The sequence below is a fragment of the Podarcis tiliguerta genome (assembly GCF_965153285.1).
Source record: "Podarcis tiliguerta genome assembly, chromosome: 8".
In the NCBI taxonomy this organism is placed as follows: domain Eukaryota; kingdom Metazoa; phylum Chordata; class Lepidosauria; order Squamata; family Lacertidae; genus Podarcis; species Podarcis tiliguerta.
The window spans coordinates 13,553,003-13,578,098 of NC_139541.1; the positions used below are offsets into that span (position 1 = coordinate 13,553,003).

General features: G+C 45.9%; 1 protein-coding gene across 2 annotated transcripts in view; it reads right to left on the minus strand.

The window, feature by feature from the left end:
- The window catches only part of TMCO4 (transmembrane and coiled-coil domains 4), a 46,115-nt gene extending 21,533 nt beyond the window's left edge, over nucleotides 1-24,582 (minus strand). Inside the window, exons 1-8 of one of the 2 annotated variants that reach the window (XR_014514490.1) lie at nucleotides 24,280-24,582; nucleotides 13,704-13,888; nucleotides 11,788-11,962; nucleotides 9,936-9,963; nucleotides 6,051-6,186; nucleotides 3,475-3,572; nucleotides 1,595-1,738; nucleotides 592-711 (exon numbers count right to left, since the gene is read on the minus strand). Coding sequence is in view for 1 of the 2 variants with exons in the window: in XM_083453977.1 (XP_083310103.1) it covers nucleotides 592-711; nucleotides 1,595-1,738; nucleotides 3,475-3,572; nucleotides 6,051-6,186; nucleotides 9,936-9,963; nucleotides 11,788-11,962; nucleotides 13,704-13,879 (877 nt within the window). In the remaining variant the exon portion in view is untranslated. Of the gene's footprint in view, nucleotides 1-591; nucleotides 712-1,594; nucleotides 1,739-3,474; nucleotides 3,573-6,050; nucleotides 6,187-9,935; nucleotides 9,964-11,787; nucleotides 11,963-13,703; nucleotides 13,892-24,279 lie in introns of both variants that reach the window. The other variant, XM_083453977.1, reaches the window with a different exon arrangement.
- Nucleotides 24,583-25,096: the final 514 nt, after the last annotated feature.

Below are 25,096 nucleotides of genomic sequence, written 5' to 3' on the forward strand. Positions count from 1 at the left end.
GTGTATAGGGATCAGAATGTAAGACAAACAGATTCGGGGGCCGCATGTTTTTCCAAATGAAATCAATCCCATCTGTGTACCCAGGAAAACTTCAAACCTGCCATTGCTACCGTGCCAATCTCACCCACAATTCTGCCCCCTTGCCAGGCTTCTGCCCTGCTATTGGCCGTGCTGCTGTGATGCCATGGAATCTCCCCAAACATTGACGGTGGTGTTGGGGACACCTTCAATTTCTGAGATTCAGGCCGTTGCAGATGTAGCCCAAGTGGTTGAGAGGGAGGCAGGCGCCAGAAGGTTTGGGGAGATCCCCAGTGTTCACAAAAGTACAAATATTTTTAGGAGGGAAAAGGCTAAGTGTGTATGTGTGAACCGGGGGCACGGGACACCAAAGCAGCCCGACAGGGACTGAGCATGCTCAGTAAGCTGCGGAATGTTGATTTGTTACAGCGGTGGTGGTAACCAAGAAAGCCAGAGGGGAAATGAATATGCTGAAATGCCAGGCTGAAGGCCAGGAATGCTGGACTGGGCGGCCCCACCGCACACTGCAACATTTTTGCTGCAGCACTCCCCTTTTGTTTGCCTCTTCCTTACCGTATTTGCCAGTCGTGAGCCAGCCGGTGATGGCTATGGTGAGGTGGAGATGCCTCCCTTCCGTTAAGGGCAGAAACTCAAACTCTTCAATGGCCCCCACGCGCTTTTTCATCTTGTAACCTGAACGGGAGGGAAAAACAAGAGCCCCTCTTATAGCTTGCCCTTTGTCCGCAGGCCTCCAGGCCAAGCTGCATAAATGGACATTGGGCTCAACCAATAAGATCCTTTGCCTGTCAAACCAACCGCTCCCATCTTTACATAGCACAGCGAGCAATGATTTAAGAGGCTAAGCTGCGGAAATAGCCAAACACATCTGAAATAAATAACAGCGAGGAAAAACTTCATGGGGACCCAAAGACAGGGCTTGGGTCACAGATTCCGTGCTGCCTGTTCTAAGTTTTATTTGCACAGCGACTGTGGACATAGGATTTCTCTATTTATTTTTAAGTGTGTAAGGCAGGTAGTGCCCCTAGGGGTGGGGATCAGGGGCTGCCTTGCCCTCCCCCCATTTTTTTTAAAGCAAGGAGCATGGCTTGCTAAATTCAATTTTGCATGGCCTACTTTTTATGTACTTTTCGTGTTTTTACATTGCAAACTGCCCTGTGGATCTCGGATGAAGGGCAGTATATATTTTTTTTTATTGGCATGAGCTCAAATCTCCTAGGAACTAGGAAGCAAAGCTACAGGGAACCAGGAAGAGGGCCTTCTCGGTAGTGGCGCCTGCCCTGTGGAACACCCTCCCATCAGATGACAAAGAGATAAACAACTACCAGACTTTTAGAAGACATCTGAAGGCAGCCCTGTTTAGGGAAGCTTTTAATGCTTAACAGACCACTATATTTTAATATTTTGTTGGAAGCCGCCCAGAGTGGCTGGGGAAACCCAACCCATATTATAAATAATTATTATTACTAAATAGATTGGACACACTGCGCCCTGCTTCCCCCTAGAGACCCAGCTGTATAGAAGAAGAAGAGTTTGCTTTGCACCCAAGGTGGCTTACCTGTGAGTCCAGCTCCTGCAGCTCCAAAGAGCGACCCCATGACAGCCATCCCGGCCACTGAGCCGAGGGCAGCGGCCCCAGCGCTGCCAATGATCGCCGTTGCTCCCGTTGCCACCAGGGGAGCAGCCAGGCCCCCTGTCAGACCTGAAAACAGAGGGATGCCGTTTCAACTCCTGGCAGAGGGTCGAGGGAAGGGAACCTCAGACCTGGGAGCAAAGTGCAGATCCCCAGGCTCGGTTGGCAGAGAGTGAGATTCTTTAGCCTCAGGGTCGAGGGTTTGAGCCCCACGTTGGGTAAAAGAGTCCTACACTGCAGAGGGGTTGGACCAGATGATCCTCATGGTCTCTTCCAACTCTAAAATTTAGGATCCTATAATTCTCTGGACCTTGGGAGTCTCTCATTCCCAGGCTGCACACCCTCTCTCCTAAACGGCTGAAGTCATTAATGCTGCAGACCAAAGCTCACAATTCGAAAAAAGAATTTCTACAAAACAAAAAGAAACTTTTGTCCAAACTTCTGTTATTAGACTGGGAAGCAAAAGACAAGCTTTTTATAGCCTCAATGACACACTGGGCAACAGATATAGGACACAATATAGATTTTAACCTCATGTTCTTCTTTGAAAGAGAACCAGTTGAAAATGATTTGCAGACGGTACCATATTTTTCGCTCTATAAGACACACTTTTTCCCTTCTAAAAAGTAAGGGGAAATGTGTGTGCGTCTTATGGAGTGAATGCAGGCTGCACAGCTAAGCCTAAAGCCAGAACAGGGAGATGGAGCGCTGCGCTGTTCTAGCTTGGGGATGGCTGTGCAAAGCCTCCGCAGGGCAGAGGGGGGGAAGGCACCCCGCTGCCCTGCGGAGGCTTCAAAGGCTGTCCCCGAAGCCAGAACAGAAAGAGGCTATCCCAGAAGCCAGATCCCTCTTGCTGTTCTGACTTCTGGGGTTCAGAATTTTTTTCTTCTTGTTTCCTCTCCCCGCCCCCCAAACTAGGTGCATCTTATCGTCCGGTGCGTCCTATAGAGTGAAAAATACGGTATTTAATTCTGAGTGGGCTTGCTAAGATGTGTAAGACTGAATCAGATAAGTGCTGGAGATGCAAAGAGTTTGAGGGAACGTTCTTTCATATGTGGTGGACTTGTAAAAGGGGGAAAGAGTATTGGGAAATGATCCATAATGAATTGAAAAAAGGTGTGATTTCATGTTGTAACCGCCCTGAAACCTGTGGGTATATACATATTTAATAAATAGTAACTCCATCGTAAAGGGACGTGGGTGGCACTGTGGGTTAAACCACAGAGCCTAGGACTCGCTGATCAGAAGGTCGGTGGTTTGAATCCCCGCGACGGGGTGAGCTCCAGTTACTCAGTCTCTGCTCCTGCCAACCTAGCAGTTCGAAAGCACGTCAAAGTGCAAGTAGATAAATAGGTACCACTCCTGCAGGAAGGTAAATGGTGTTTCCGTGCTGCTCTGGTTTGCCAGAAGCGGCTTAGTCATGCTGGCCACATGACCTGGAAGCTGTACGCTGGCTCCCTCGGCCAATAAAGCGAGATGAGAACCGCAACCCCAGAGTCGGCCACGACTGGACCTAATGCTCAGGGGTCCCTTTACCTTTACTAACTCCATCGTAACTCTGCCTTCTTTTAAGGCAGGGACGGGGAACCTTTGGCCCAGGCATGCTGCTGAGCGATGGTTCCCATCATCCCTAACCATTAGCCATGCTGGCCAAAAGGGGACTGGTGGGAGCTAGAGTCCATCAATATCTGGAGGGCCACAGGTTAGCTAGACAGGGTCTGGAGGAGCAAGTGGGTCACAAGAAGGTTAGAAGCCAGCTGCCCCTAGCTGGCACGGACAACAGATGGGGGCGCAATGTCACTCACCTATTACTGTCCCCCCACCAACAGTTGCCAAGCCGATCAACAGGTACCTCTTCAACCTCCTGTTTTTCTCTTTCTTTTTCCGCGCAGCTGCTGCCGTCCTGGCAGGGGCAGAAGAGATGGGCGTGAGAGTCTCAACAGGACCTATACTTCAGAACTCCCTACCTATTGATATCAGGCAGGCCCCTTCATTGAACTCTTTTTGGCACCTTTAAAAACTGGTTCCCACCTTTTAAGAAAAGGGCTTTCATAGTGCTGCGCTGCTTTTGCCCTCTGTATTTTAACACACTTGGTTTGGTTATTTTACATTGTTTCAATTCTATTAGAACTGGACTGCTTTTTAACTATTATCTATTATGTTGTTGTTTTTTCCCGGGATGCGGGTGGCACTGTGGGTTAAACCACAGAGCCTAGGGCTTGCCGATCAGAAGGTCGCGGTTCGAATCCCCGCAACGGGTGAGCTCCCGTTGCTCGGTCCCTGCTCCTGCCAACCTAGCAGTTCGAAAGCACGTCAAAGTGCAAGTAGATAAATAGGTACCGCTCCGGCGGGAAGGTAAACGGCGTTTCCGTGTGCTGCTCTGGTTCGCCAGAAGTGGCTCAGTCATGCTGGCCACATGACCTAGAAGCTGTATGCCGGCTTCCTCGGCCAATAAAGCGAGATGAGCGCCGCAACCCCAGAGTTGGTCACGAGTGGACCTAATGGTCAGGGGTCCCTTTACCTTTATTATGTATTTTTAGCAAACTGAGTTTAATCTGTGTGGCTTTAACTTGTGTAATCTGGGGGGAAAGATAGGGTAAGATAATAATAATAATAATAATAATAATAATAATAATAATAATAATAATAATGCTTACTTTTTATGACTGAAAACAGAACCAGAAATCATAATGGTGATAAAAGAACAGTACTGGCAACGCTTACCTTGAAAATCCTTCCTAGCGATTTGGCAGCTTGTGTAGTGAAAACAGCAGCTATTAAAATATGTACACAGGCAATTTCCCAGAAGACCAATAACAGCAGCTTAAAAGTATTTGTTTAAGGGAACAACCCTGCTCCTCTGGCTGGCAGCTGATTTTTCATAGGGACCAGACTTGCCATTGCGCAAGGTTTCAAGGACACCTGTGGCAAAGGGGTTCTTAAAAACCTTCCCAGCATGAGGACATAAACGTTGTGGGTTGTTTGTTTTTTAATGGCTACTAGCCACAGTGGCCAGGACGCGGGTGGCGCTGTGGGTTAAACCACAGAGCCTAGGACTTGCCGATCAGAAGGTCGGCGGTTCGAATCCCCATGACGGGGTGAGCTCCTGTTGCTCAGTCCTGCCAACCTAGCAGTTCGAAAGCACGTCAAAGTGCAAGTAGATAAATAGGTACTGCTCCGACGGGAAGGTAAACGGCATTTCCGTGCGCAGCTCTGGTTCGCCAAAAGCGGCTTAGTCATGCTGGCCACATGACCCGGAAGCTGTACGCCGGCTCCCTTGGCCAATAAAGCGAGATGAGCACCACAACCCCAGAGTCGGCCACGACTGGACCTAATGGTCAGGGGTCCCTTTACCTTTTAGCCACAGTGGCCACACTCTGCCTCTCCACAGCTGGAGGCAGCAATGCTTCTGAATACTAGTTGCTGGAAGCCGCAGGAGGGGAGAGGGTTCTTGGGGCATGATCCCTACTTGTGGGCTTTCCAACTGGGGCATTTGCTTGGCCACGGGGAGAAGAGGATGCTGGACTAGATAGTCCACTGGCCTGATTCCCTGCAGGGCTCTTCTTACGTTCTTATAAAAGAACTCTCCTTCTTTGGAGGTCTTTAAGGAGAGGTTGGATAAGGAGAAGAGATGTTATGGATGCTTTAGTTGAGATTCCTGCATTGCAGGGGGTAGTTGGACTCTAACCCAGCGCTACGATTCTATGGTTCTATGAAAGCATCCAGAAGGGGAAAAAATGGAGGCAGTGAGAGATTTTACTTTCTTGGGCTCCATGATCACTGCAGATGGTGACAGCAGTCAAGAAATTAAAAGATGCCTGCTTCTTGGGAGAAAAGTGATGGCAAACCTAGACAGCATCTTAAAAAGCAGAGAAATCACCTTGCCAACAAAGGTCCGTATAGTTAAAGCCATGGTTTTCCCAGTAGCGATGTATGGAAGTGAGAGCTGGACCATAAAGAAGGCTGATCGCCAAAGAATTGATGCCTATGAATTCTGGTGCTGGAGGAGACTCTTGAGAGTCCCATGGGCTGCAAGAAGATCAAACCTCTCCATTCTGAAGGAAATCAGCCCTGAGTGCTCACTGGAAGGACAGATCCTGAAGCTGAGGCTCCAAGACTTTGGCCACCTCATGAGAAAAGAAGACTCCCTGGAAAAGACCCTGATGTTGGGGAAAATGGAGGGCACAAGGAGAAGGGGACGACAGAGGACGAGATGGTTGGACAGTGTTCTCGAAGCTACCAGCATGAGTCTGATCAAACTGCGGGAGGCAGTGGAAGACAGGAGTGCCTGGCATGCTCTGGTCCAGGCGGTCACGAAGAGTCGGACACGACTAAACGACTAAACAACAACATGAAAGCATTTCTGGGGAAACAGCCTTACTCAGATTCCTCCTCCTCTTCCTCCTCTTTCAGGCACTCAAGCAGACGCTCCTCCGAAGCTTCCAGTTCTGCAGGGGGAATCCTCAGCAGCCAGGTGATGTGGGAGAGGAGCACCCTCGCTCGGGCGTCGTAGGTGCCTGGAAGGCAAGGAAAGAGCCAAAGGCTACCAAATGCGGCCAGTCAGTGTCTTTCCCCCCCTTAAATTTCATTTATTTTTTTCAGATTTTTCACTAATTTTACAATCATTACAACATTTCAAAACTTGACTTCCTTCTCCCTCTTTCTGCGGTTCCTTAGATTTGTTTTTAATATCTTCTGCATACCCAAATTAACATAATTTGCTCATTTATTCATCTTCTTTAAAGATATACTCTTATAAAACTGCAGGTTATTACAATAAACCTGCCAAAGCTCTTATCTCTTTACAATTTATTTGTAAATATTCAATAAACCATTTCCATTCTTTTATTTTAAAAAGATTGTTATCTTGATTTCTTATTATTTCAGTAAGTTTTGCCATTTCTGCATATTCCATAAGTTTTTGTATCCATTCTTCCTTTGCTGGGACTTCTGCTTCTTCCCACTGTGGGGCAAGTAGCATTCTTGCTGATGTAGTAGCATACATGAATAAATTTCTATACAGTTTAGGTAGTTCTGTCCCTATAATTTCCAAAAGAAAAGGTTCTGGTCTTTTTTTTAAATAAAAGTTATATTGAACACCCTTTTCCATTAATTGTATATAACGTTTTATGTGTTCAATATGCCTATATGTTCTGGCCGTTGTAGTAGCATACATGCATAAGTTTCTATACAGTTTGGGTAGTTCTGTCCCTATAATTCCCATCACTCTGGCGGAGATGACCGGCAGAATTCGAGACCAGGGAGAAGAGTCGATGGAAGAAGATCGGAAAAAATTTAAAGTATATTTACAGAAATATTGCAAAATTAATGAATGTTAGAAGTATATTGGAATGAAGATATATGGTTTTAGCAGAAGGGCTATTTAAATTTAAAGTTAAATTGTGTTAGGATAAATTATAGAATAAATATTGAAGAGGAGGGAAAGGATTTGTTGAACCAGATAATTTGAACTAGAATACTAAAAATGGAGGTGTGAGGAAGTCGAGGAAATAAGCAAATGAAAGATACAGATATGAAATTTGGATGTGTGTTTTTGTTTGTTTTTTGTTGTATTGTTGTATTGTATTGTTGATGTATTGTCTGTTTAATGTATGTATTGTTTTTTTCTTTTTTATAACTATAAAACATTTAATAAATATTATATATATATATATATATATATATATATATATATATATATATAATTCCCATCACTCTCTGTTCAACAGGACAGCATAATAAAATTTCCCCAATGAACTATTACCAGAATACCAAATCCCAAGCCACTAAGGAAGAAGTTCAAAACAATAACAATTCATTGCACATTGATTCAAATCCAGTTGAAACTATTTAAGGCAGAGGGCCTACTCAGTAGCCAGGCCCACCCTGTGGAACGCCCTCCCATCAGATGTCAAGAAAATAAACAACCGCCTGACTTTTAGAAGACATCTGAAGGCAGCCCTGTATAGGGAGGTTTTTAATGTTCGATGTCTTATTGTGTTTTAATTTGCTGGAAGCCACCCAGAATGGCTGGGGTAACCCAGCCAATTGGGCGGCATATTAATGCTAATAATAATAGATTAATTCAGCAAAACTGATTAAATTGATGCCAAATACCCAAGGTCTGACAGTCATTTACACCTCCTGTGCCCCCTTGCAGCTCCCTTGCCTTTTATTGTCTGGCGGGGTAATCCTTATTGCCCTCTACTTAATCCCCACTGTGGGACCTATTGGTTTAGAGCACGCATAAGCAAACTCGGCCCTCCAGAAGTTTTGGGACTACAACTCCCATCATCACTAGCTAACAGAACCAGTGGTCAGGGATGATGGGAATTGTAGTCCCAAAACATCTGTAGGGCCGAGTTTGCCTATGCCTGGTTTAGAGTGTCGGACTAGGGCCTGGGAGAGACCAGGGTTCAAATTCCTCCCACCTGGCTATGAAACTCACTGGGTAACCTTGGGCCTGTCACTGCCTTTCAGCTTAACCTACCTCACAGGGTTGTTGTGAGGATTGAATGAGGAGGGGGGGAACCACGTACAGGGGTACCTCGGGTTACATACGCTTCAGGTTACATACTGTCAGGGGTTCAGGAGCAGAGTCACAGGAGAGGGAGGAAATGGAGAGCGAGGGGGAGGAGTCCGAAGGAAATGTCAGCGATGACAGCAATCCGAGGTCTCTGAGTCTCTCCAGTGACTCGGAGGATTCACAGAAAGGGGCCCCCATAGTCAGGGCAAGGGGAGTGCCCAGGGGGACACCTCGGGAAGAAGGGGCCAGAGGGGACTCAGAGAGTAGCAGCTGGAAATCCGGACCAGCGTCCCCCCCAGAGTGCAGTAGGGGGGAGGAGTCCCAGGCATCGGGATCAGGTGGCGCGCGGGCAGCGGGAGAACGTGAGGCAGGAGTGACCACACCCTCGTCAGGGAGCGAGGAAACGGTCATCAGGAAAGTTAAGCGCGCGCGCGCGCGCCAAGTTCAAATGTACAGGAGGGCGGCACGGTGGGCAGCCCGGGTAGGGAGCCAGGTCCTAAAGCCCGCCGAAGAGAGGGGGAGGAGTCAGAGGGGTCAACGTCTGCGTCGGAAGAGTCCAGGAGGGAGGAGACCCCGGGGGGTAGTAGGACCCAGAGGAAGAGAGAGAGAAGGAAGAGGTGGAGTAAGATTAGAGTCTTAAACTGGTGTACAGGGGGCGGAGACTCAGACGGAGCTTCGCCGGTCTAGATTCCAGACGTAGAGCTGGGACGCTGAGGCTTGGAAATGGAAACTATTCTTCAATAAAGACTTTGATACTTTACTACCGGCTAGCGTTGGTCCTTTGTGAGCTGGGACCAGGAGCCAGCTCTGACACATACGCTTCAGGTTACAGACTCCTCTAAGGGAAGTAATAGTGCCACTGTATTCTGCTCTGGTCAGACCTCACCTGGAGTACTGTGTCCAGTTCTGGGCACCACAGTTCAAGAAGGACACTGACAAACTGGAACGTGTCCAGAGGAGGGCAACCAAAATGGTCAAAGGCCTGGAAACGATGCCTTATGAGGAATGGCTAAGGGAGCTGGGCATGTTTAGCCTGGAGAAGAGGAGGTTAAGGGGTGATATGATAGCCATGTTCAAATATATAAAAGGATGTCACATAGAGGAGGGAGAAAGGTTGTTTTCTGCTGCTCCAGAGAAGCGGACACGGAGCAATGGATCCAAACTACAAGAAAGAAGATTCCACCTAAACATTAGGAAGAACTTCCTGACAGTAAGAGCTGTTCGACAGTGGAATTTGCTGCCAAGGAGTGTGGTGGAGTCTCCTTCTTTGGAGGTCTTTAAGCAGAGGCTTGACAACCACATGTCAGGAGTGCTCTGATGGTGTTTCCTGCTTCGCAGGGGGTTGGACTCGATGGCCCTTGTGGTCTCTTCCAACTCTATGATTCTATGATGCTATGATTCTATAACCCAGAAATAGTACCCCAGGTTAAGAACTTTGCTTCAGGATGAGAACAGAAATTGTGCTCTGGCGGCGCAGCAGCAGCAGGAGGCCCCATTAGCTAAAGTGGTGCTTCAGGTTAAGAGCCGTTTCAGGTTAAGAACGGAACTCCGGAATGAATTAAGCACTTAACCCGAGGTACCACTGTATTCCAGTCTGAGCTCCTTGGAGGAAAAGGTGGGATAGAAACGCAATAAACCACATGAAATCACACCACATTTCCATGAAATCATTTCCGTTTAACAGTTTTATATTTTTGATAACAACTCAGAGGAGAAAGAGGGCCCTCAAATCTCACTTACCGTCCTTGAGAGAGAAGGACACAAGATCCTAGAACAAAAGAGGGTGGTGGGGGGGAAGAATAATGAGAACATATTACAAAGGGAAGCCCTTTAAGTGCAGGCTTCTGAATATGCACAGAAGTCTCAATTTAAAATGTACTTGATCTTTGGCACTGAAGTGCCGCATAGTTAGCCACAACCCCTGCAACCAACAGCTAATCCCTTCTCTGAGAAAGTGGGGGTATGCAAAACAAAATGAAAAAAGAAGGTTGTGCGCAATTTTATTCTCGTTCAGGCTAGGCTAACTTAGGGTCGGCGGATGCTAAAGTCCTTCTTTGCAGAGTTAAAACTTGCTTCCATAGGTGGTGATGGCCACCAATTTCCACGGTTTTAAAAGAGGACTGAGGTCCAGCTCCGAGGGCCTTCTGGCGGTTCCCTCCCTGAGAGAAGTGAGGTTACAGGGAACCAGGCAGAGGGCCTTCTCGGTAGTGGCACCTGCCCGGTGGAACACCCTCCCATCAGATGTCAAGGAAATAAGCAAATATCTTACTTTTAAAAGACACCTGATGGCAGCCCTGTTTAGGGAAGTTTTTAATGTTTAATGCTGTATTGTTTTTAATATTTGGTTGGTAGCCGCCCAGAGTAGCTAGGGAAACCCAGCCAGGTGGGCGGGATATAAATAAATCACCATCACCATCATCATCATCATCATCATCAGAGGGGACCATTCAGAGTACAGTGGTGCCCCGCAAGACGAATGCCTCGCAAGACGGAAAACCCGCAAGACGAAAGGGTTTTCTGTTTTGGAGGTGCTTCACAAAACGAATTTGCTATGGGCTTGCTTCGCAAGACAAAAATGTCTTGCGATTCCTGCAATTTTTTCCCGCTCCCCACCCCCTTTTTCTAAGGCACTAAGCTGCTAATAGCCTTTTAGCAGCTAATCCGCTAATCCCTTAAGCCTTTAATAGCCGCTAATAGCCGCTAATCCGCTAATGGGCTTGCTTCGCAAGACGAAAAAACCGCTAGACGAAGAGACTCACAGAATGGATTCTTTTCGTCTTGCGAGGCACCACTGTAGTTCAGAAACAAGCTAAGCAACCACTTGGCTTATGCACTGTTAGTCTTAAGTTATTTTGGGGAAAGGCCAGCTTTTTCTAACAAGAGGTCAGAAGCTACATTACTAAAAGTTCGCAGATGTCCATCTTGAATAAAATCAACTGTGTATAGCTGGAAAACTAAATATTTTTTCCTTCTCGCTTTCTCTCTCTTTAAAAAGCATAGCAACTTGTCTGCAGATTACTAAAGCACAAGTAGGTGGAGGATCTGCACCAGAGATCCTTCTGCTTAAGTCTGGCTCAGCAGCAGCAAATTTTTGCCAAAGAATTATAACCTTTTCTTGACTTGTTCACAGTGGTGCTAAGCAGAGAATGTGGAGATGGAGTCTAAACTGTTAGGATATCGTTCCGTTCCACCTTAAGAGGAACAGGCATGACTGTTGTGTGTGTCACATGCCTGTTTACTTCCAGCACAGGCTTGCTGGGAACTTCCATTTGTATATTGCTTTTTCTTTATCTGCTGTTTGCTTGGACACGAAGGGAAGCAGACATGTTTTCCCTTTGTCCCTGAACTATGCTGAATAAGCGCCTGTAAATAATGCTTATACATGTCTCTGTCCGCCACTTTCGTTGTGTGAAGATTTATTCACTCTGCTGATAGAGCGTGCCAAGTCTCTAAAGGTATCTGAGGATTGTGTCGCTGTTTGATGCTGTTCCAAGGGAGACCAGAGTTCGCCTGGCTGCCGGCCGGTGGCTGGAGCCAGCTGGGGGCCTGCCTGATGCCCCCGTCTCCCCGGCAGCATCCCAACAGAACCTACCTGTGTGATGATGCTGGGGTCGTCTTTCATGAGCGGCTCCTTCAAGAGGATCTGCGCAAAAGTCTCCGTCCCTTCACCCCCCAGACCACCGACAAAGGCCAACATAGCAGGCAAGACGGCGTCTGAAAGCTGCAGCCATTCCACCAGGCTCTCCACAAAACCCGTCCTGTATGGCCTTCAAAACACACAACAAAAATGGTTAAGCAAGCACAAAAGCAACTCTCCCCTCCTGCCCTTTCCAACAGCTGGTATTCAGAAGCAGCGCTGTCTCTGACTGCAGAGCAGAGCAAAAGCCATCCTGGCTAGTAACCATAGACATCTCCATTAATCTTCTTTTAAGACCCCTGCTTTGTAGGGTAGGACTCGAACCAACGCCTTCAAGTTACAAGAGAGGAGATTCTGGCTAGCCATCAGGAAGGCCTTTCCGACAGCAGGAGCTGTTGGTCAAGTGGAATGGACTCCCTCGGGAGATGGGCCCTCCTTCCTTGGAGGTTTTTAAGCAGAGGTTGGATGGCCATCTGTCATCTTCAATCGAGGTTCCTGCACTGCAGGGGCCCCCTTCCAACTCTACAATCCTATGATTCTATGATTCATCTAAGCTGGTGGCCATCCCTGCCTCCTGTGGCAGGGAGTTCCACAGTTTAACTCTCTGCTGTGTGAGGAAGGGCTTTCTTTCATCTGTTCTGAATCTCCCAACACTGAGCTTCGTAGGACACCCCCCATTTCTTGTCATACAAGAGAGAGGCAGAAAAGCTTCTCTCTATCCAGTGCTTCTGATATGCGTATAATTTTATGAATATATATATATATATATATATATATATATATATATATGTTTTTTAACATACCATTTTCAACAGTGATTAAACATACTTATTCAATTTTTTGACTTCCATCAGTCCTGCCTGAAAATTTTCCAATCTAGTCTCTTAGTATACATTTCTTACTTTCCCTATTACATTTAAAACTCATAACCAATATCTCTATTCTTTGTCTACTTTGTAACGCTTCATAAATTTCTCCTTACAAAACTTCTTGTAGTCCCACTAGCGTAATTTGTTGATTACAGTTGCTCTTCAAATAGTTCATATACTTCTTCCAATCTTCTGTAAATCTCTGGTCCCGAAGGTTTCGAATCCTTCCTGTCATTTTGTCCAATTCTGCATAGTCCATTAATTTCGTCTGCCATTCTTCTTTCATAATTTTACAAACTTCTATCATGTCGCCTTTTCCCCGCCTTTTCACTAAACTAGAAAGCCGCAAGCGACATTGAGGAAACAACCTTTCCTCAAAGGAGTCGCTCCATCTCCTCCATCATTTGAGTTGTCCTTCTCCGAAGCTCCCTCTCCCCTCATTATTTTCGCAAACCTGCGAAAAAGGTGAGGTGCGGAGACGACAACGGCCTCAAGTTCACCTTGGGGACCTTCCTGGCGGAGTGGGGATTCTCCCCAGCCTATCGCATGGGAAGCCAATGCGGTGCCTTCCATTAAGTTGCAGAGTACAACTCCCATCAGGGACGCGGGTGGCGCTGTGGGTTAAACCACAGAGCCTAGGGCTTGCCGATCAGAAGGTCGGCGGTTCGAATCCCTGCGACGGGGGGAGCTCCTGTTGCTCGGTCCCTGCTCCTGCCAACCTAGCAGTTCAAAAGCAGGTCAAAGTGCAAGTAGATGAACAGGTACCGCTCTGGCTGTTCTGGTTCGCCAGAAGCGTCTTAGTCATGCTGGCCACATGACCTGGAAGCTGTACGCTGGCTCCCTCGGCCAATAAAGCAAGATGAACCCCAGAGTCGTCCGTGACTGGACCTAACGGTCAGCGGTCCCTTTACCTTACAACTCCCATCATCCCCCTCCATGCCGTCAGCAGGAACAAGCACAGAACAGAACAGAACCTGCACTCTCCTTCGCTCGAGCGCCTACCTTTCCTCTTCCTCGGGAAACAATGATGCCAAAGAGACAGCGCAGAGGGCCGCGTAGGCAAACTTCCCTGGATCGCCCAGCTGCCGGCCCACGCATTCAGACACCTCCTCCTTCTCCGGCTGTGGCTGCGCCAATCTTCCCCAGGGCCTCCACCGCTGCTGGCGGTTGGCTGCCATTTTCACCAGCTGCTGCAAAAACCAGAGATATGTACAGGGAATAAACATGCAAGAGAATATATATATATATACATACACATACAAATATACAGTCGTACCTTGGTTCTCAAACGTAATCCGTTCCAGAAGTCCGTTCGACTTCCGAAAACGTTCAAAAACCAAGGTGTGGCTTCCGATTGGCTGCAGGAACTTCCTGCACTCAAGCAGAAGCCACAACAGATGTTTGGCTCCCAAAAAACGTTCAAAAACCGGAACACTTACTTCTTGGTTTTTGGCGTTCAGGAGCCAAAACGTATGAGTACCAAGGTAGTTAAAGCTATAGTTTTCCCAGTAGTGATGTATGGAAGTGAGAGCTGGACCACAAAGAAGGCTGATCGCCAAAGAATTGATGCTTTTGAATTATGGTGGTGGAGGAGACTCTTGAGAGTCCCATGGACTGCAAGAAGATCAAACCGATTCATTCTGAAGGAAATCAGCCCTGAGTGCTCACTGGAAGGACAGATCGTGAAGCTGAGGCTCCAATACTTTGGCCACCTCACGAGAAGAGAAGACTCCCTGGAAAAGACCCTGATGTTGGGAAAGATGGAGGGCACAAGGAAAAGGGGCCGACAGAGGACGAGATGGTTGGACAGTGTTCTCGAAGCTACCAGCATGAGTTTGACCAAACTGCGGGAGGCAGTGGAAGACAGGAGTGCCTGGCGTGCTCTGGTCCATGGAGTCACGAAGAGTCGGACACGACTAAACAACAACAACACCAAGGTGTTTGAGAACCAAGGTACGACTGTATCTAAAACTTTTCTCTATCCATGCCACGGATAGAGTCCTGGAGGTGAGGCAACCCTAATACATAGAGAGACCTCTACTGGATCGATGCATTTGAGAAGCTGTGGGCCCCCTTTATGAATGCTAATATTACTGGGATAAAGGTGCTGTCCATCTGTACATGAGATTCATTTTTCAGGGTCTTGCTGGCGGAACTGGAATCTGCCTCAACATCAACCCAACGTGCTGTCCATGCTGGGCTGCAAAGGTCTCAAAAAGCGCACCTGTGCTCCAGAACTGCTATGGGATTACAGAGCCTGTTTTGTACTACGTTGATTGCTTTAAAGCTGTCAATAAACTTTCTTCCATATAGCTGCAATGGAGAAAACTACGCATTGTCTGACATTTTGATAAGGACATTCCTTTATTACATGTATAGTGGAACTGTCAATTCCAAGACAGTCATCGTCACAAGCCTGCCAAATCTGACCATCAAATCACACCAATATTCTTTCTTTATGTGAAGACGACCTCTAATCTCACTGTTTTTCCTTTCATGACCTGGACTTTTTTACTTGATCCAGATGTAACTGTACTCATTTTAGCTATTTGTTTTGTGTGTGTTCATTTCCATCTGTTGTCATAATTGTTCTGTTTTATATACATTATAAAATGAAATTTTAAAAACTCTTCACTACCTCCCCACAAAAAACCCCAATTTTCCTTTTTAAAAAAAGACTCGTTCTAGGCCAGATCCTAGATCTCATAATTATAGTAGAGCAGATTTTGGTTGAATGTTGGCAGAGGGTTCTTGATGGCTCGAGCGCTTTGATGGAACCAGTGACTTTACAGTTTGTCTCACCCTTGGTGGCAGTCTCTGAGCAGAGCGGCCAGACAGATGTGGCACAGGTTCGTGATCCAATAAATGAAGACTGCAGTGATGTTGGCCCAATTCAAGACAAGATGCTCAGCGGGGTCTAGGCTGACAAGGCAGCATGCAAGCAAAGCATTTTAAAACTGACAGCATGGAACCTACATAGCCCAGCTCAGTCTATCTTCTCCTCTTAACAGGGAGTAAGGTTGTTGCTGTTATTAAGATTATAATTTCTTAGAAATTATACACCATATGGTTGCAAAAAAAAAAAAAAGGCTTATAAAAATGATAAAACAATAACATTATCAGCAAGAAAAATCAAAAATAATTTAATACTTCCAAAAAGTTAAAGTAAGGTAAAAGGTAAAGGGACCCCTGACCATTAGATCCAGTCGTGACCGACTCTGGGGTTGTGGCGCTCATCTCGCTTTATTGGCTGAGGGAGCTGGCGTACAGCTTCCGGGTCATGTGGCCAGCATGACTAAGCCGCTTCTGGCGAACCAGAGCAACGCACGGAAACGCCGTTTACCTTCCCGCCGGAGCTGTATCTATTTATCTACTTGCACTCTGACGTGCTTTCGAACTGCTAGGTTGGCAGGAGCAGGGACCGAGCAACGGGAGCTCACCCCGTCGCGGGGATTCGAACCGCCGACCTTCTGATCGGCAAGTCCTAGGCTCTGTGGTTTAACCCACAGCGCCTCCCGCGTCCCAAAAGTTAAAGTAACTGTAGGCTAAAAACAAGTTGAAACTAACATCAATTTTTTAAACATCTAAAACTCTGGAGAGCCACTGCCAGCCAGTGTGGGGAGTACTGAGCTAGATGGACCAAAAGTCTGCTCAGTATAAGACAGCATCCTATGTCTTGAGAGAAGGGGCACAGCTTAATGCAGAAGCTCCCAGGTTCCGTCTTCAGGTAAGGCTGGGAGAGACTCCTGCCTGCTACCAGTCAGTGGAGACAGTACTGTGCTATATGGACCGATGGTCTGAGTCTGCATAAGACAGCTTCCTAAGTCCACTTCCTCTGCCCAGGTATGCCTCCTTTTACAGACCAACCTTCCTGCTTCCTGGGGAGAGGCGACCTTGAGCATCCCGCAAGCTCCTATTTCGTTTATTTTCATTCTCCTCTTTTCTTTTTTAACCACCTCCCAGTTCTTGACATTAGCCTGAAGGACAGCTTTGCGTCCTGATAATGCAAACGTCGCCCACAGTAAAAATTAAAAGGTGTGCCGCAATCTCGCCTGTGTGTACACACACACACACACACACCCCTTTACGGCATCAAATACAAACAGAGGGAGTATTGTGCAAGGACTTGAGGCTGACTTTAAGAACCTGCAAAACTCTGTTCCTCCCCTGCTCTATATTTCCCTCCTCCCATTGAAATATTTCCAGCGGTATCTGAACCCCAGCAGGTGCAATCAGTGCTGAGCTAGATAACAACAACAACAACAACAACAACAACAACAACAATTTATTATTTATACCCCGCCCATCTGACTGAGTTTCCCCAGCCACTCTGGGTGGCTCCCAATCAAGTATTAAAAACAATACAGCGTTAAATATTAAAAACTTCCCTGAACAGGGCTGCCTTCAGATGTCTTTTAAAAATAGGATAGCTGCGTATTTCCTTCACATCTGAAGGGAGGGCGTTCCACAGGGTGGGTGCCACTACCGAGAAGGCCCTCTGCCTGGTTCCCTGTAACCTTACTTCTCGCAATGAGGGAACCGCCAGAAGGCCCTCGGCGCTGGATCTCAGTGTCTGGGCTGAACAATGGGGGTGGAGACGCTCCTTCAGGTATACAGGACCGAGGCCAATGGTCTAGCTCCTATGCTTCTATGAAATTTGGGGGCTAGGTCCCAAGTCAAGGTGTCACAGAGTTGCCCCCCTGCCTTTCAACCAAGCAAATTATAAACCCTTCGGCCTGTTCATCACATCACCGGAGGGAAATTTGTGCGATATCTAGGAGCTTCCTTGCAGCTGCACTACTGATTACTAGGGACTAGTCACATCATTTTGATTTTTAAATTTGGAGTTGCGGGGGAGGCGCCAGAGCCAATGACAGGTAGAGCAAAAAAATTCTAGTTCTGTCCCCTTCCTCCGGGCGAGCATTATAAGGGCAATACTGAGATTAAGGGCCCTTTTAACCCCCAGGGAGTGGGCAAATAAAAGTCTCCTGTCACTATTTAGCTGACCCTAGCAACGCAGAAATAACATTGAAAGCTGTCTTATACAGAGTACAAACATTGGTCCATCTAGCTCAGTACTGCCTACACTGACTGGCAGCAGCACTCCAGGGTTTTAAGTAGGGAACATTAACAGACTAGAGTGGTACCTCAGGTTAAATACTTATTTCGTTCCGGAGGTCCGTTCTCAACCTGAAACCTTTCTAAACTGAAGCACCACTTTAGCTAATGGGGCCTCCTGCTGCTGCCACGCCACCGGAGCACGATTTCTGTTCTCATCCTGAAGCAAAGTTCTTAACCCAAGGTAATATTTCTGGGTTAGCAGAGTCTGTAACCTGAAGCGTATGAAACCCGAGGTACCATTGTAGTGGGAGATGCTGCCCTGCCAACTAAGCTACAGTCTTTCCTAGTTTGTCTTGGAGGGAGTTTTTTGATCACCTGCTTTTAAAGCACGAGGGTGGCTATGAGCACTTGTTGTTGTTGTTGTTGTTGCTTAGGCTGCTCATGTGATTTTGAATTTCTTTACTGGGGGCGGGAAATCATATAACCTCGTGAAATATGTCCCATGGTTGCTCGTGATTAGCTGTAATAAATCTGTTCCCATCCTTTAAGGCAGGGGTGCCTAAATTTTTTTCAAAGAGGGCCAGATTTGATGACGTGAACATGCATGAGGGCTGACCAAAGTTGTTGAGCATTTTTTTCACGATTTTAACCCAAACATGTTGACCTTTTTTTTAGGATTTTACCCCAGGGGCCGGATTAAATCGGATTAGGCCCCCGAAATGGACTTTGGAAATGCCTGCTTTAAGATTAGCCTCTGGAACTCACTCCCACAGGAGGCAGGGGTGGGCACCAACTTGGAGCGCTTTGAAGGGTCCTGGACAATTTCACGAGCCAGAAGCCACCAGTGGCTACTAGCCGCAATGGCTATGCTCTGCCTCCACAGTCAGAGGCAGCAATGCTTCTAATAATAAAATAATAATAATAATAAATTATTTATACCCCGCCCTTCCCGGTTCAAAAACCGGGCTCAGGGCGGCTAACAACAGATTTAAAACACTTTAAAACACTTAATTATAAAAGCAGTATAAAATACAGTATAAAAACATGAATAACAATAAAATTCAAAAATCTATTAGATAATCCCCAGGGCTAGCTGGCTGAATTGGTCCTACTTGGGCCAGCGAGGAGGCCAGGGGAGAATTAGCTGTGGGGTCTGAGAGTGGGTGATCTTCATAAAAGGGAAGGAGGAGGGAAAAGAAGGGAAATAAAAGGCTGAATTCAAATTAAAGGCCAGGCGGAAAAGCTCTGTCTTACAGGCCTGACGGAAGGAGGTTAAATCCTGAAGGGCCCTAAATTCTGAACACCAATTGCTGGAAACCACAGGACGGGAGGGACCTCTTGCCCTGCTTGCGGGTTTCCCATAATGGGCATCCGGTTGGCCACTGTGAGAACAAGATGCTGCCCATTGGGCCATGGGAAAATTAATGGGAAAATTTATGGAAGATCAATTGGAAATTCACAAATTGTTACACAATTAGAGAGAACTTTCAAAAAATGCAACATCGATGGTATCTAACACCATGGAAGCTTTAAAAATGCATAAAAATGTATCAAGTAACTGTTGGAGATGCGGAGACTCAGGAACATTCTTCCATATGTGGTGGATATGTAGGAAAATACAGGTATTCTGGGAGAGTATACATGCAGAACTGCAAAAAATGCTAAAGATCTCTTTCAATAAAAAACCAGAGGCCTACCTCCTGGGAATAACAGATTTGGATATTCCACAAAAGAGGAAGGGTATCTTTTTATATGCCACGCCGGCAGCAAGAGTTCTGATCGCAGCAAAATGGAAGAGTAATGAAATCCCCTCTATTCAAGATTGGATCCAAAAGCTGACAGAATATGCTGAATTAGATGGTTTATCAGAAAAAATAAAGAATAAATCAAAACAGGAATTTGTTTCTAAATGGGAGGTTTTCAAAGAATATCTGAAAAATAAATATAGTAGTTTAAATTCTGTTGCAGCATTCGAGGAACTTCAGTAATAGTTGTAAGGTAGATATAAGAAATTAGATTTAATGAGAATAAGTTTAATTATTAAAAAAATGTGTATTGGCAATAAGTAATATGAATTTGAAGTATGGAATAGACGGGAGGTTGGGTCTTTAGTGTTAAGACCAATAGATGTTTTATTGTTTGCTAAGAATATTATGTGTCTATGGTTATTTTTGTAATTTGTGTATAATTTGGTATTTGTGGTTTTTGTTTGTTTGTTTTTCTTGTTGTATAAATAAAAAACTTTTTTTTAAAAAAAGAGAGAACAAGATGCTGGACCAGATGGGACATTGGCCTGATCCAGCAGGCCCTTCATATGTTCAGGCACAGCTGAAACTGACAACGCTTTCCTTTCACCTTCAAATGAAATGGAAAAGATACAGTGGGGTGAAGGTGCCTAGACATAAGAAGAAAGGGGGTTAAGCCCCATCACCAGGAGCCAGTGTGGTGTAGTGGTTAAGAGCGGTAGTCACGTAATCTGGTGAACCGGGTTCGCTTCCCCGCTCCTCCACATGCAGCTGCTGGGTGACCTTGGGCCAGTCACACTTCTCTGAAGTCTCTCAGCCCCACTCACCTCACAGAGTGTTTGTTGTGGGGGAGGAAGGGAAAGGAGATTGTTAGCCGCTTTGAGACTCCTTAAAGGGAGTGAAAGGCGGGATATCAAATCCAAACTCTTCTTCTTCACCAACCTTGTCAGGATGGGATTGTGCCTGTGGCCCATTGCAAAACGTGGACCAGCATCTAGGGCTGACCCTCCAAGTGCCCCTATTTTCCAGGGACGTCCCTGATTTAGAGAAGTCATCCCGGTTTCTGATTTGATCCTGGAATGTCCTACATTTCCTTAGGATGTCCCTATTTTCATTGGAGGAATGTTGGAGGGTATGGAGTTATCCAACCCCATAGCCGTCTGAAGGCAATCCTGTATAGGGAAGTTGTTGTTTTTTAAAAAAATTTTTTTAATGTTTTTATATGTGTTGGAAGCTGCCCAGTGTGTTGGGTATAAATAGTAAAATTATCATTATTTTCATTGAAGAAATGTTGGAGGGTATGCTAAGGCAGGAAGAGTGGCTGGGGTAACCTAGCCAGATAGGTGCATTATAAATAATAAAATTATTATTATTATTATTAAGATTGTCTTCTCTGGGGTGCAGCGGGGACGTTCAGAGTAGAGTGGGAGAAACTTACAATTCCCCAAAGTGCGGAACACATCTTAGCTGAAGTTCTAATTACAGGGCTTTAAAATTGTACGTGGGATTTCAGTTATATAGCAGGTAAAAAGGGGTTAGGGGGTGGGGGCTTCTGAAGAATTTATTCTTCATGTGACAATAGCAGTGACTGAAAGCACGCTCCTATTTTCAGCGGTGAAAAGTGTGCCAATACCACCCCCCACCCCCAGTCCATGAATCACCCTATCCTATCCATGCCTTCGTTTTATTTTTTAAAAGATTTAAGAGGGGCACTGTGTCTGGAGCCATCCGTCTGTCCATCATGTCCGCAGGGGAAAATGGAAGGGTGGAAATTGAAGGCGCTTGCTTGCTTGCTGCAGACACCATATAGTGATCAATAGGGACTAGTCACATCATATTGCTTTTGTTTAATATACAGTGGTACCTGGGGTTAAGTACTTAATTTGTTCCGGAGGTCCGTTCTTAACCTGAAACTGTTCTTAACCTGAAGCACCACTTTAGCTAATGGGGACTCCCACTGCCGCCGCGCCGCCAGAGCACGATTTCTGTTCTCATCCTGAAGCAAAGTTCTTAACCTGAAGCACTATTTTTTGGGTTAGCGGAGTCTGTAACCTGAAGCATATGTAACCTGAAGCGTATTTAACCCAAGGTACCACTGTATATATCAATCAATCAATCAATCAATCAATCAATCTTTATTACGGTCCAGAGACCCAACAAATCGTTACAAAGCTATGCACAAAGCTATGCATACAGCCTACCTCCAGGTTAAACAAGACTTTGGTTCAAAAGGTAGGGATCACTGGTTCTTGCAACCACTGATAAAAACTTTGCCACTGCAAATGTTCTAGCGTTTGTCTGGTCTTCCAATAGGAACCTGACATAGTGAGCCTATGATTTTCCCGGGAAAGGTACCAGCAAGGGTAATATCAGTTCAGCCCTCGCTTGCTCATATTTTGCACAGTGCAGCAAAATATGTTTTATGGAATCAATGTCTTGAGCACATGAGCAAAGTCTGTCCTGGTAGGGAACTCCTCTCAACTTGCCATCCAACACTGCAGAAGGAAAAACGTTTAGTCTGGCTTTGGTGAAAAGCCTTCAATAATTTGGTACTGTCAGGTTTTTAATGTAAGATGTTAACTTAAAGACATGCCCATATTGTACTCCTACTGCCAGTGGACTACAGACTGTGTGTGATCGAGATCACAAGTCACTGTGTGCATTATCTCCGCAAGTCACTGTGTGCATTATCCCATAATCTTTGCTTTAACATCTTTAGGGTGCCTTCATAACCCAGGTAATACAGTTGGGGGGGGGGTGACAGACGATAGAAGTGGCTTTTCTAGCCATGGTTTTCTGCCATTTGCTGACAAACTCCTCATTGGTCAGGTGTTGGTACAAACCCTTCCCTAGATCAAACACTGAAATCCTGAGCCAATGTTTTATTAATATATATATTTGGGTTGAAAAGAGAAGCTCACGGAGCAACCTGCTGACTTTCGGAGCCTCTTACTATTTATTTTTATTTTATTTATTTACTGAATTTATATACTGCCCTATACACGGGGGTCTCAGGGCGGTCCACAGAATAAAATCAAGATACAATACCACAAAATAAAAATAAAAACAACAACCCAATAGCCCTGTCAGTGGGAACAGGAATGCCTTTGCATTTACACCAGCATGTCCTGAACTTGATGCAAAAAGCGGGGAGCAAAATCATTGTATTTTTTGTTTTTTAAGCCCCACCAAATGCAATTGGTAAATACCATTTGAAACCCACCAGCACTGTCCTTCTTTATGCCAGCAAGTTTGGAAAACTCAGCAGTGGCCAGAGGATTGGATAAGATCAGTCTACATCCCAATCCCAAAGATGGCCAGTGCTAAAGAATTCTCCAACTACTGCACAATTGCACTCATTTCACACGTTAGCAAGGTTATGCTTAAAATTCTACAAGCAAGGCTCAAGCAGTATGTGGACTGAGAACTCCCAGAAGTGCAAGCTGGATTTAGAAGAGGCAGAGGAACCAGAGACCAAACTGCAAACATGCGCTGGATTATGGAGAAAGCTAGAGTGTTCCAGAAAGACATCTACTTCTGCTTCATTGAGTATGCAAAAGCCTTTGCCTGTGTCGACCACAGCAAACTATGGCAAGTTCTTAAAGAAATGGGAGTGCCTGATCACCTCATCTGTCTCCTGAGAAATCTCTATGTGTGACAAGAAGCTACAGTTACAACTGGATATGGAACAACTGATTGGTTCAAAATGGGGAAAGGAGTTCAACAAGGCTGTACATTGTCTCCCTGCTTATTTAACTTATATGCAGAATTCATCATGCGAAAGGCTGGGCTGGATGAATCCCTAGCCGGAATTAAGATTGCCGGGAGAAATATCAACAACCTCAGATATGCAGATGACACAACCTTATGGCAGAAAGTGAGGAGGAATTAAAAAACCTTTTATTGAGGGTGAAAGAGGAGAGCACAAAATATGGTTTGAAGCTCAACATCAAAAAAACGAAGATCATGGCCACTGGTCCCATCACCTTCTGGCAAATAGAAGGGGAAGAAATGGAGGCAGTGAGAGATTTTACTTTCTTGGGCTCCATGATCACTGCAGATGGTGACAGCAGTCACGAAATTAAGAGACGCCTGCTTCTTGGGAGAAAAGCAATGACAAACCTAAGACAGCATCTTAAAAAGTAGAGACATCACCTTGCCAACAAAGGTCCGTATAGTTAAAGCCATGGTTTTCCCAGGAGTGATGTATGGAAGTGAGAGCTGGACCATAAAGAAGGCTGATCGCCGAAGAATTGATGCTTTTGAATTCTGGTGCTGGAGGAGACTCTTGAGAGTCCCATGGACTGCAAGAAGATCAAACCTATCCAGTCTTAAGGAAATCAGCCCTGAGTGCTCACTGGAAGGACAGATCCTGAAGCTGAGGCTCCAATACTTTGGCCAAGTCATGAGAAGAGAAGACTCCCTGGAAAAGACCCTGATGTTGGGAAAGATGGAGGGCACAAGGAGAAGGGGACGACAGAGGACGAGATGGCTAGACAGTGTTCCTGAAGCTACCAGCCTGAGTTTGACCAAACTGCGGGAGGCAGTGGAAGACAGGAGTGCCTGGCGTGCTCTGGTCCAGGGGGTCACGAAGAGGCGGACACGACTAAACAACAACAACAACAAAATATCGGGGAGAGGGAAAGTCTGCTACAGTCCAACTTGGGGGGGCAGCAGAAAGCCACGCCCCCACCCCTTAAATATTTTTTAAGGAAGTTTCCCCCCACTCCACCCCGCGTTTAAATCCTCTCTCCTCTGCCTCGAAACCCCACCTGGCGGCCCTCGAAGTGGAAAACGGCCGCATCCGGACTCCCGACTCGTCCCCGCCTTCCCCGCGACGTCCGCCGGCCGAGCGATCACTCCAGTCCGAGGCTTGTAAAAGCCGGCTTAGGCCCCTCGTACGCCGACAGCTGCGCCAGAGCGCTACTCTGAGAGGGCAGTTCCGGCAGGAGGCTGGCGTAAGCGGCACGCGAGGGAGCGGGAGGCTGCGCAAACTTCGTAGCAGCGGACGGAAGGCGAAAGGCTCTCAAATCTGGACTCTAGACTTGGGAGCGCTGACTTTGCCTTCCGATAGTTTCATTTTTGGGTGGGCGGAGCATGCAAAAAAGGCAAAAACCTGCCTCTCATTTCGGGGAAGGGAATTCCAAGAGGGGGTTGCCCAAGATTGCAAGAGTTTGGAAAAGTTTTTTGGAAAATATATTTTAATCGGAGATATAAAAATAAATGTTTAAAAAAATGAATATATATTTTAAATATAAAAATATAATAAAAATATTTTTATCCATATGTATTTTAATCCGTTATCTGCAGATTAACACATTGCACAGTGCTCCTTATTGAATGTGTATTTAATGTAATAGCATGTTTTTCAAAAGTATAAGCTGCATGGTGAAAATATGCCTTTACATCACTAAAGATGATTTAATAGTCCCTATACATGTTTAATATGCTTATGGAAATTGCCGTTACGTTTCCATAAATCATTAATAAATAATAAATAATAAATATAAATATTGCTGTGTGAGTGTTAAATCACAACCTAATCGTGCTTCAGAGTAGGAAAGACTTTTATATTATTTCCCCTTTCTC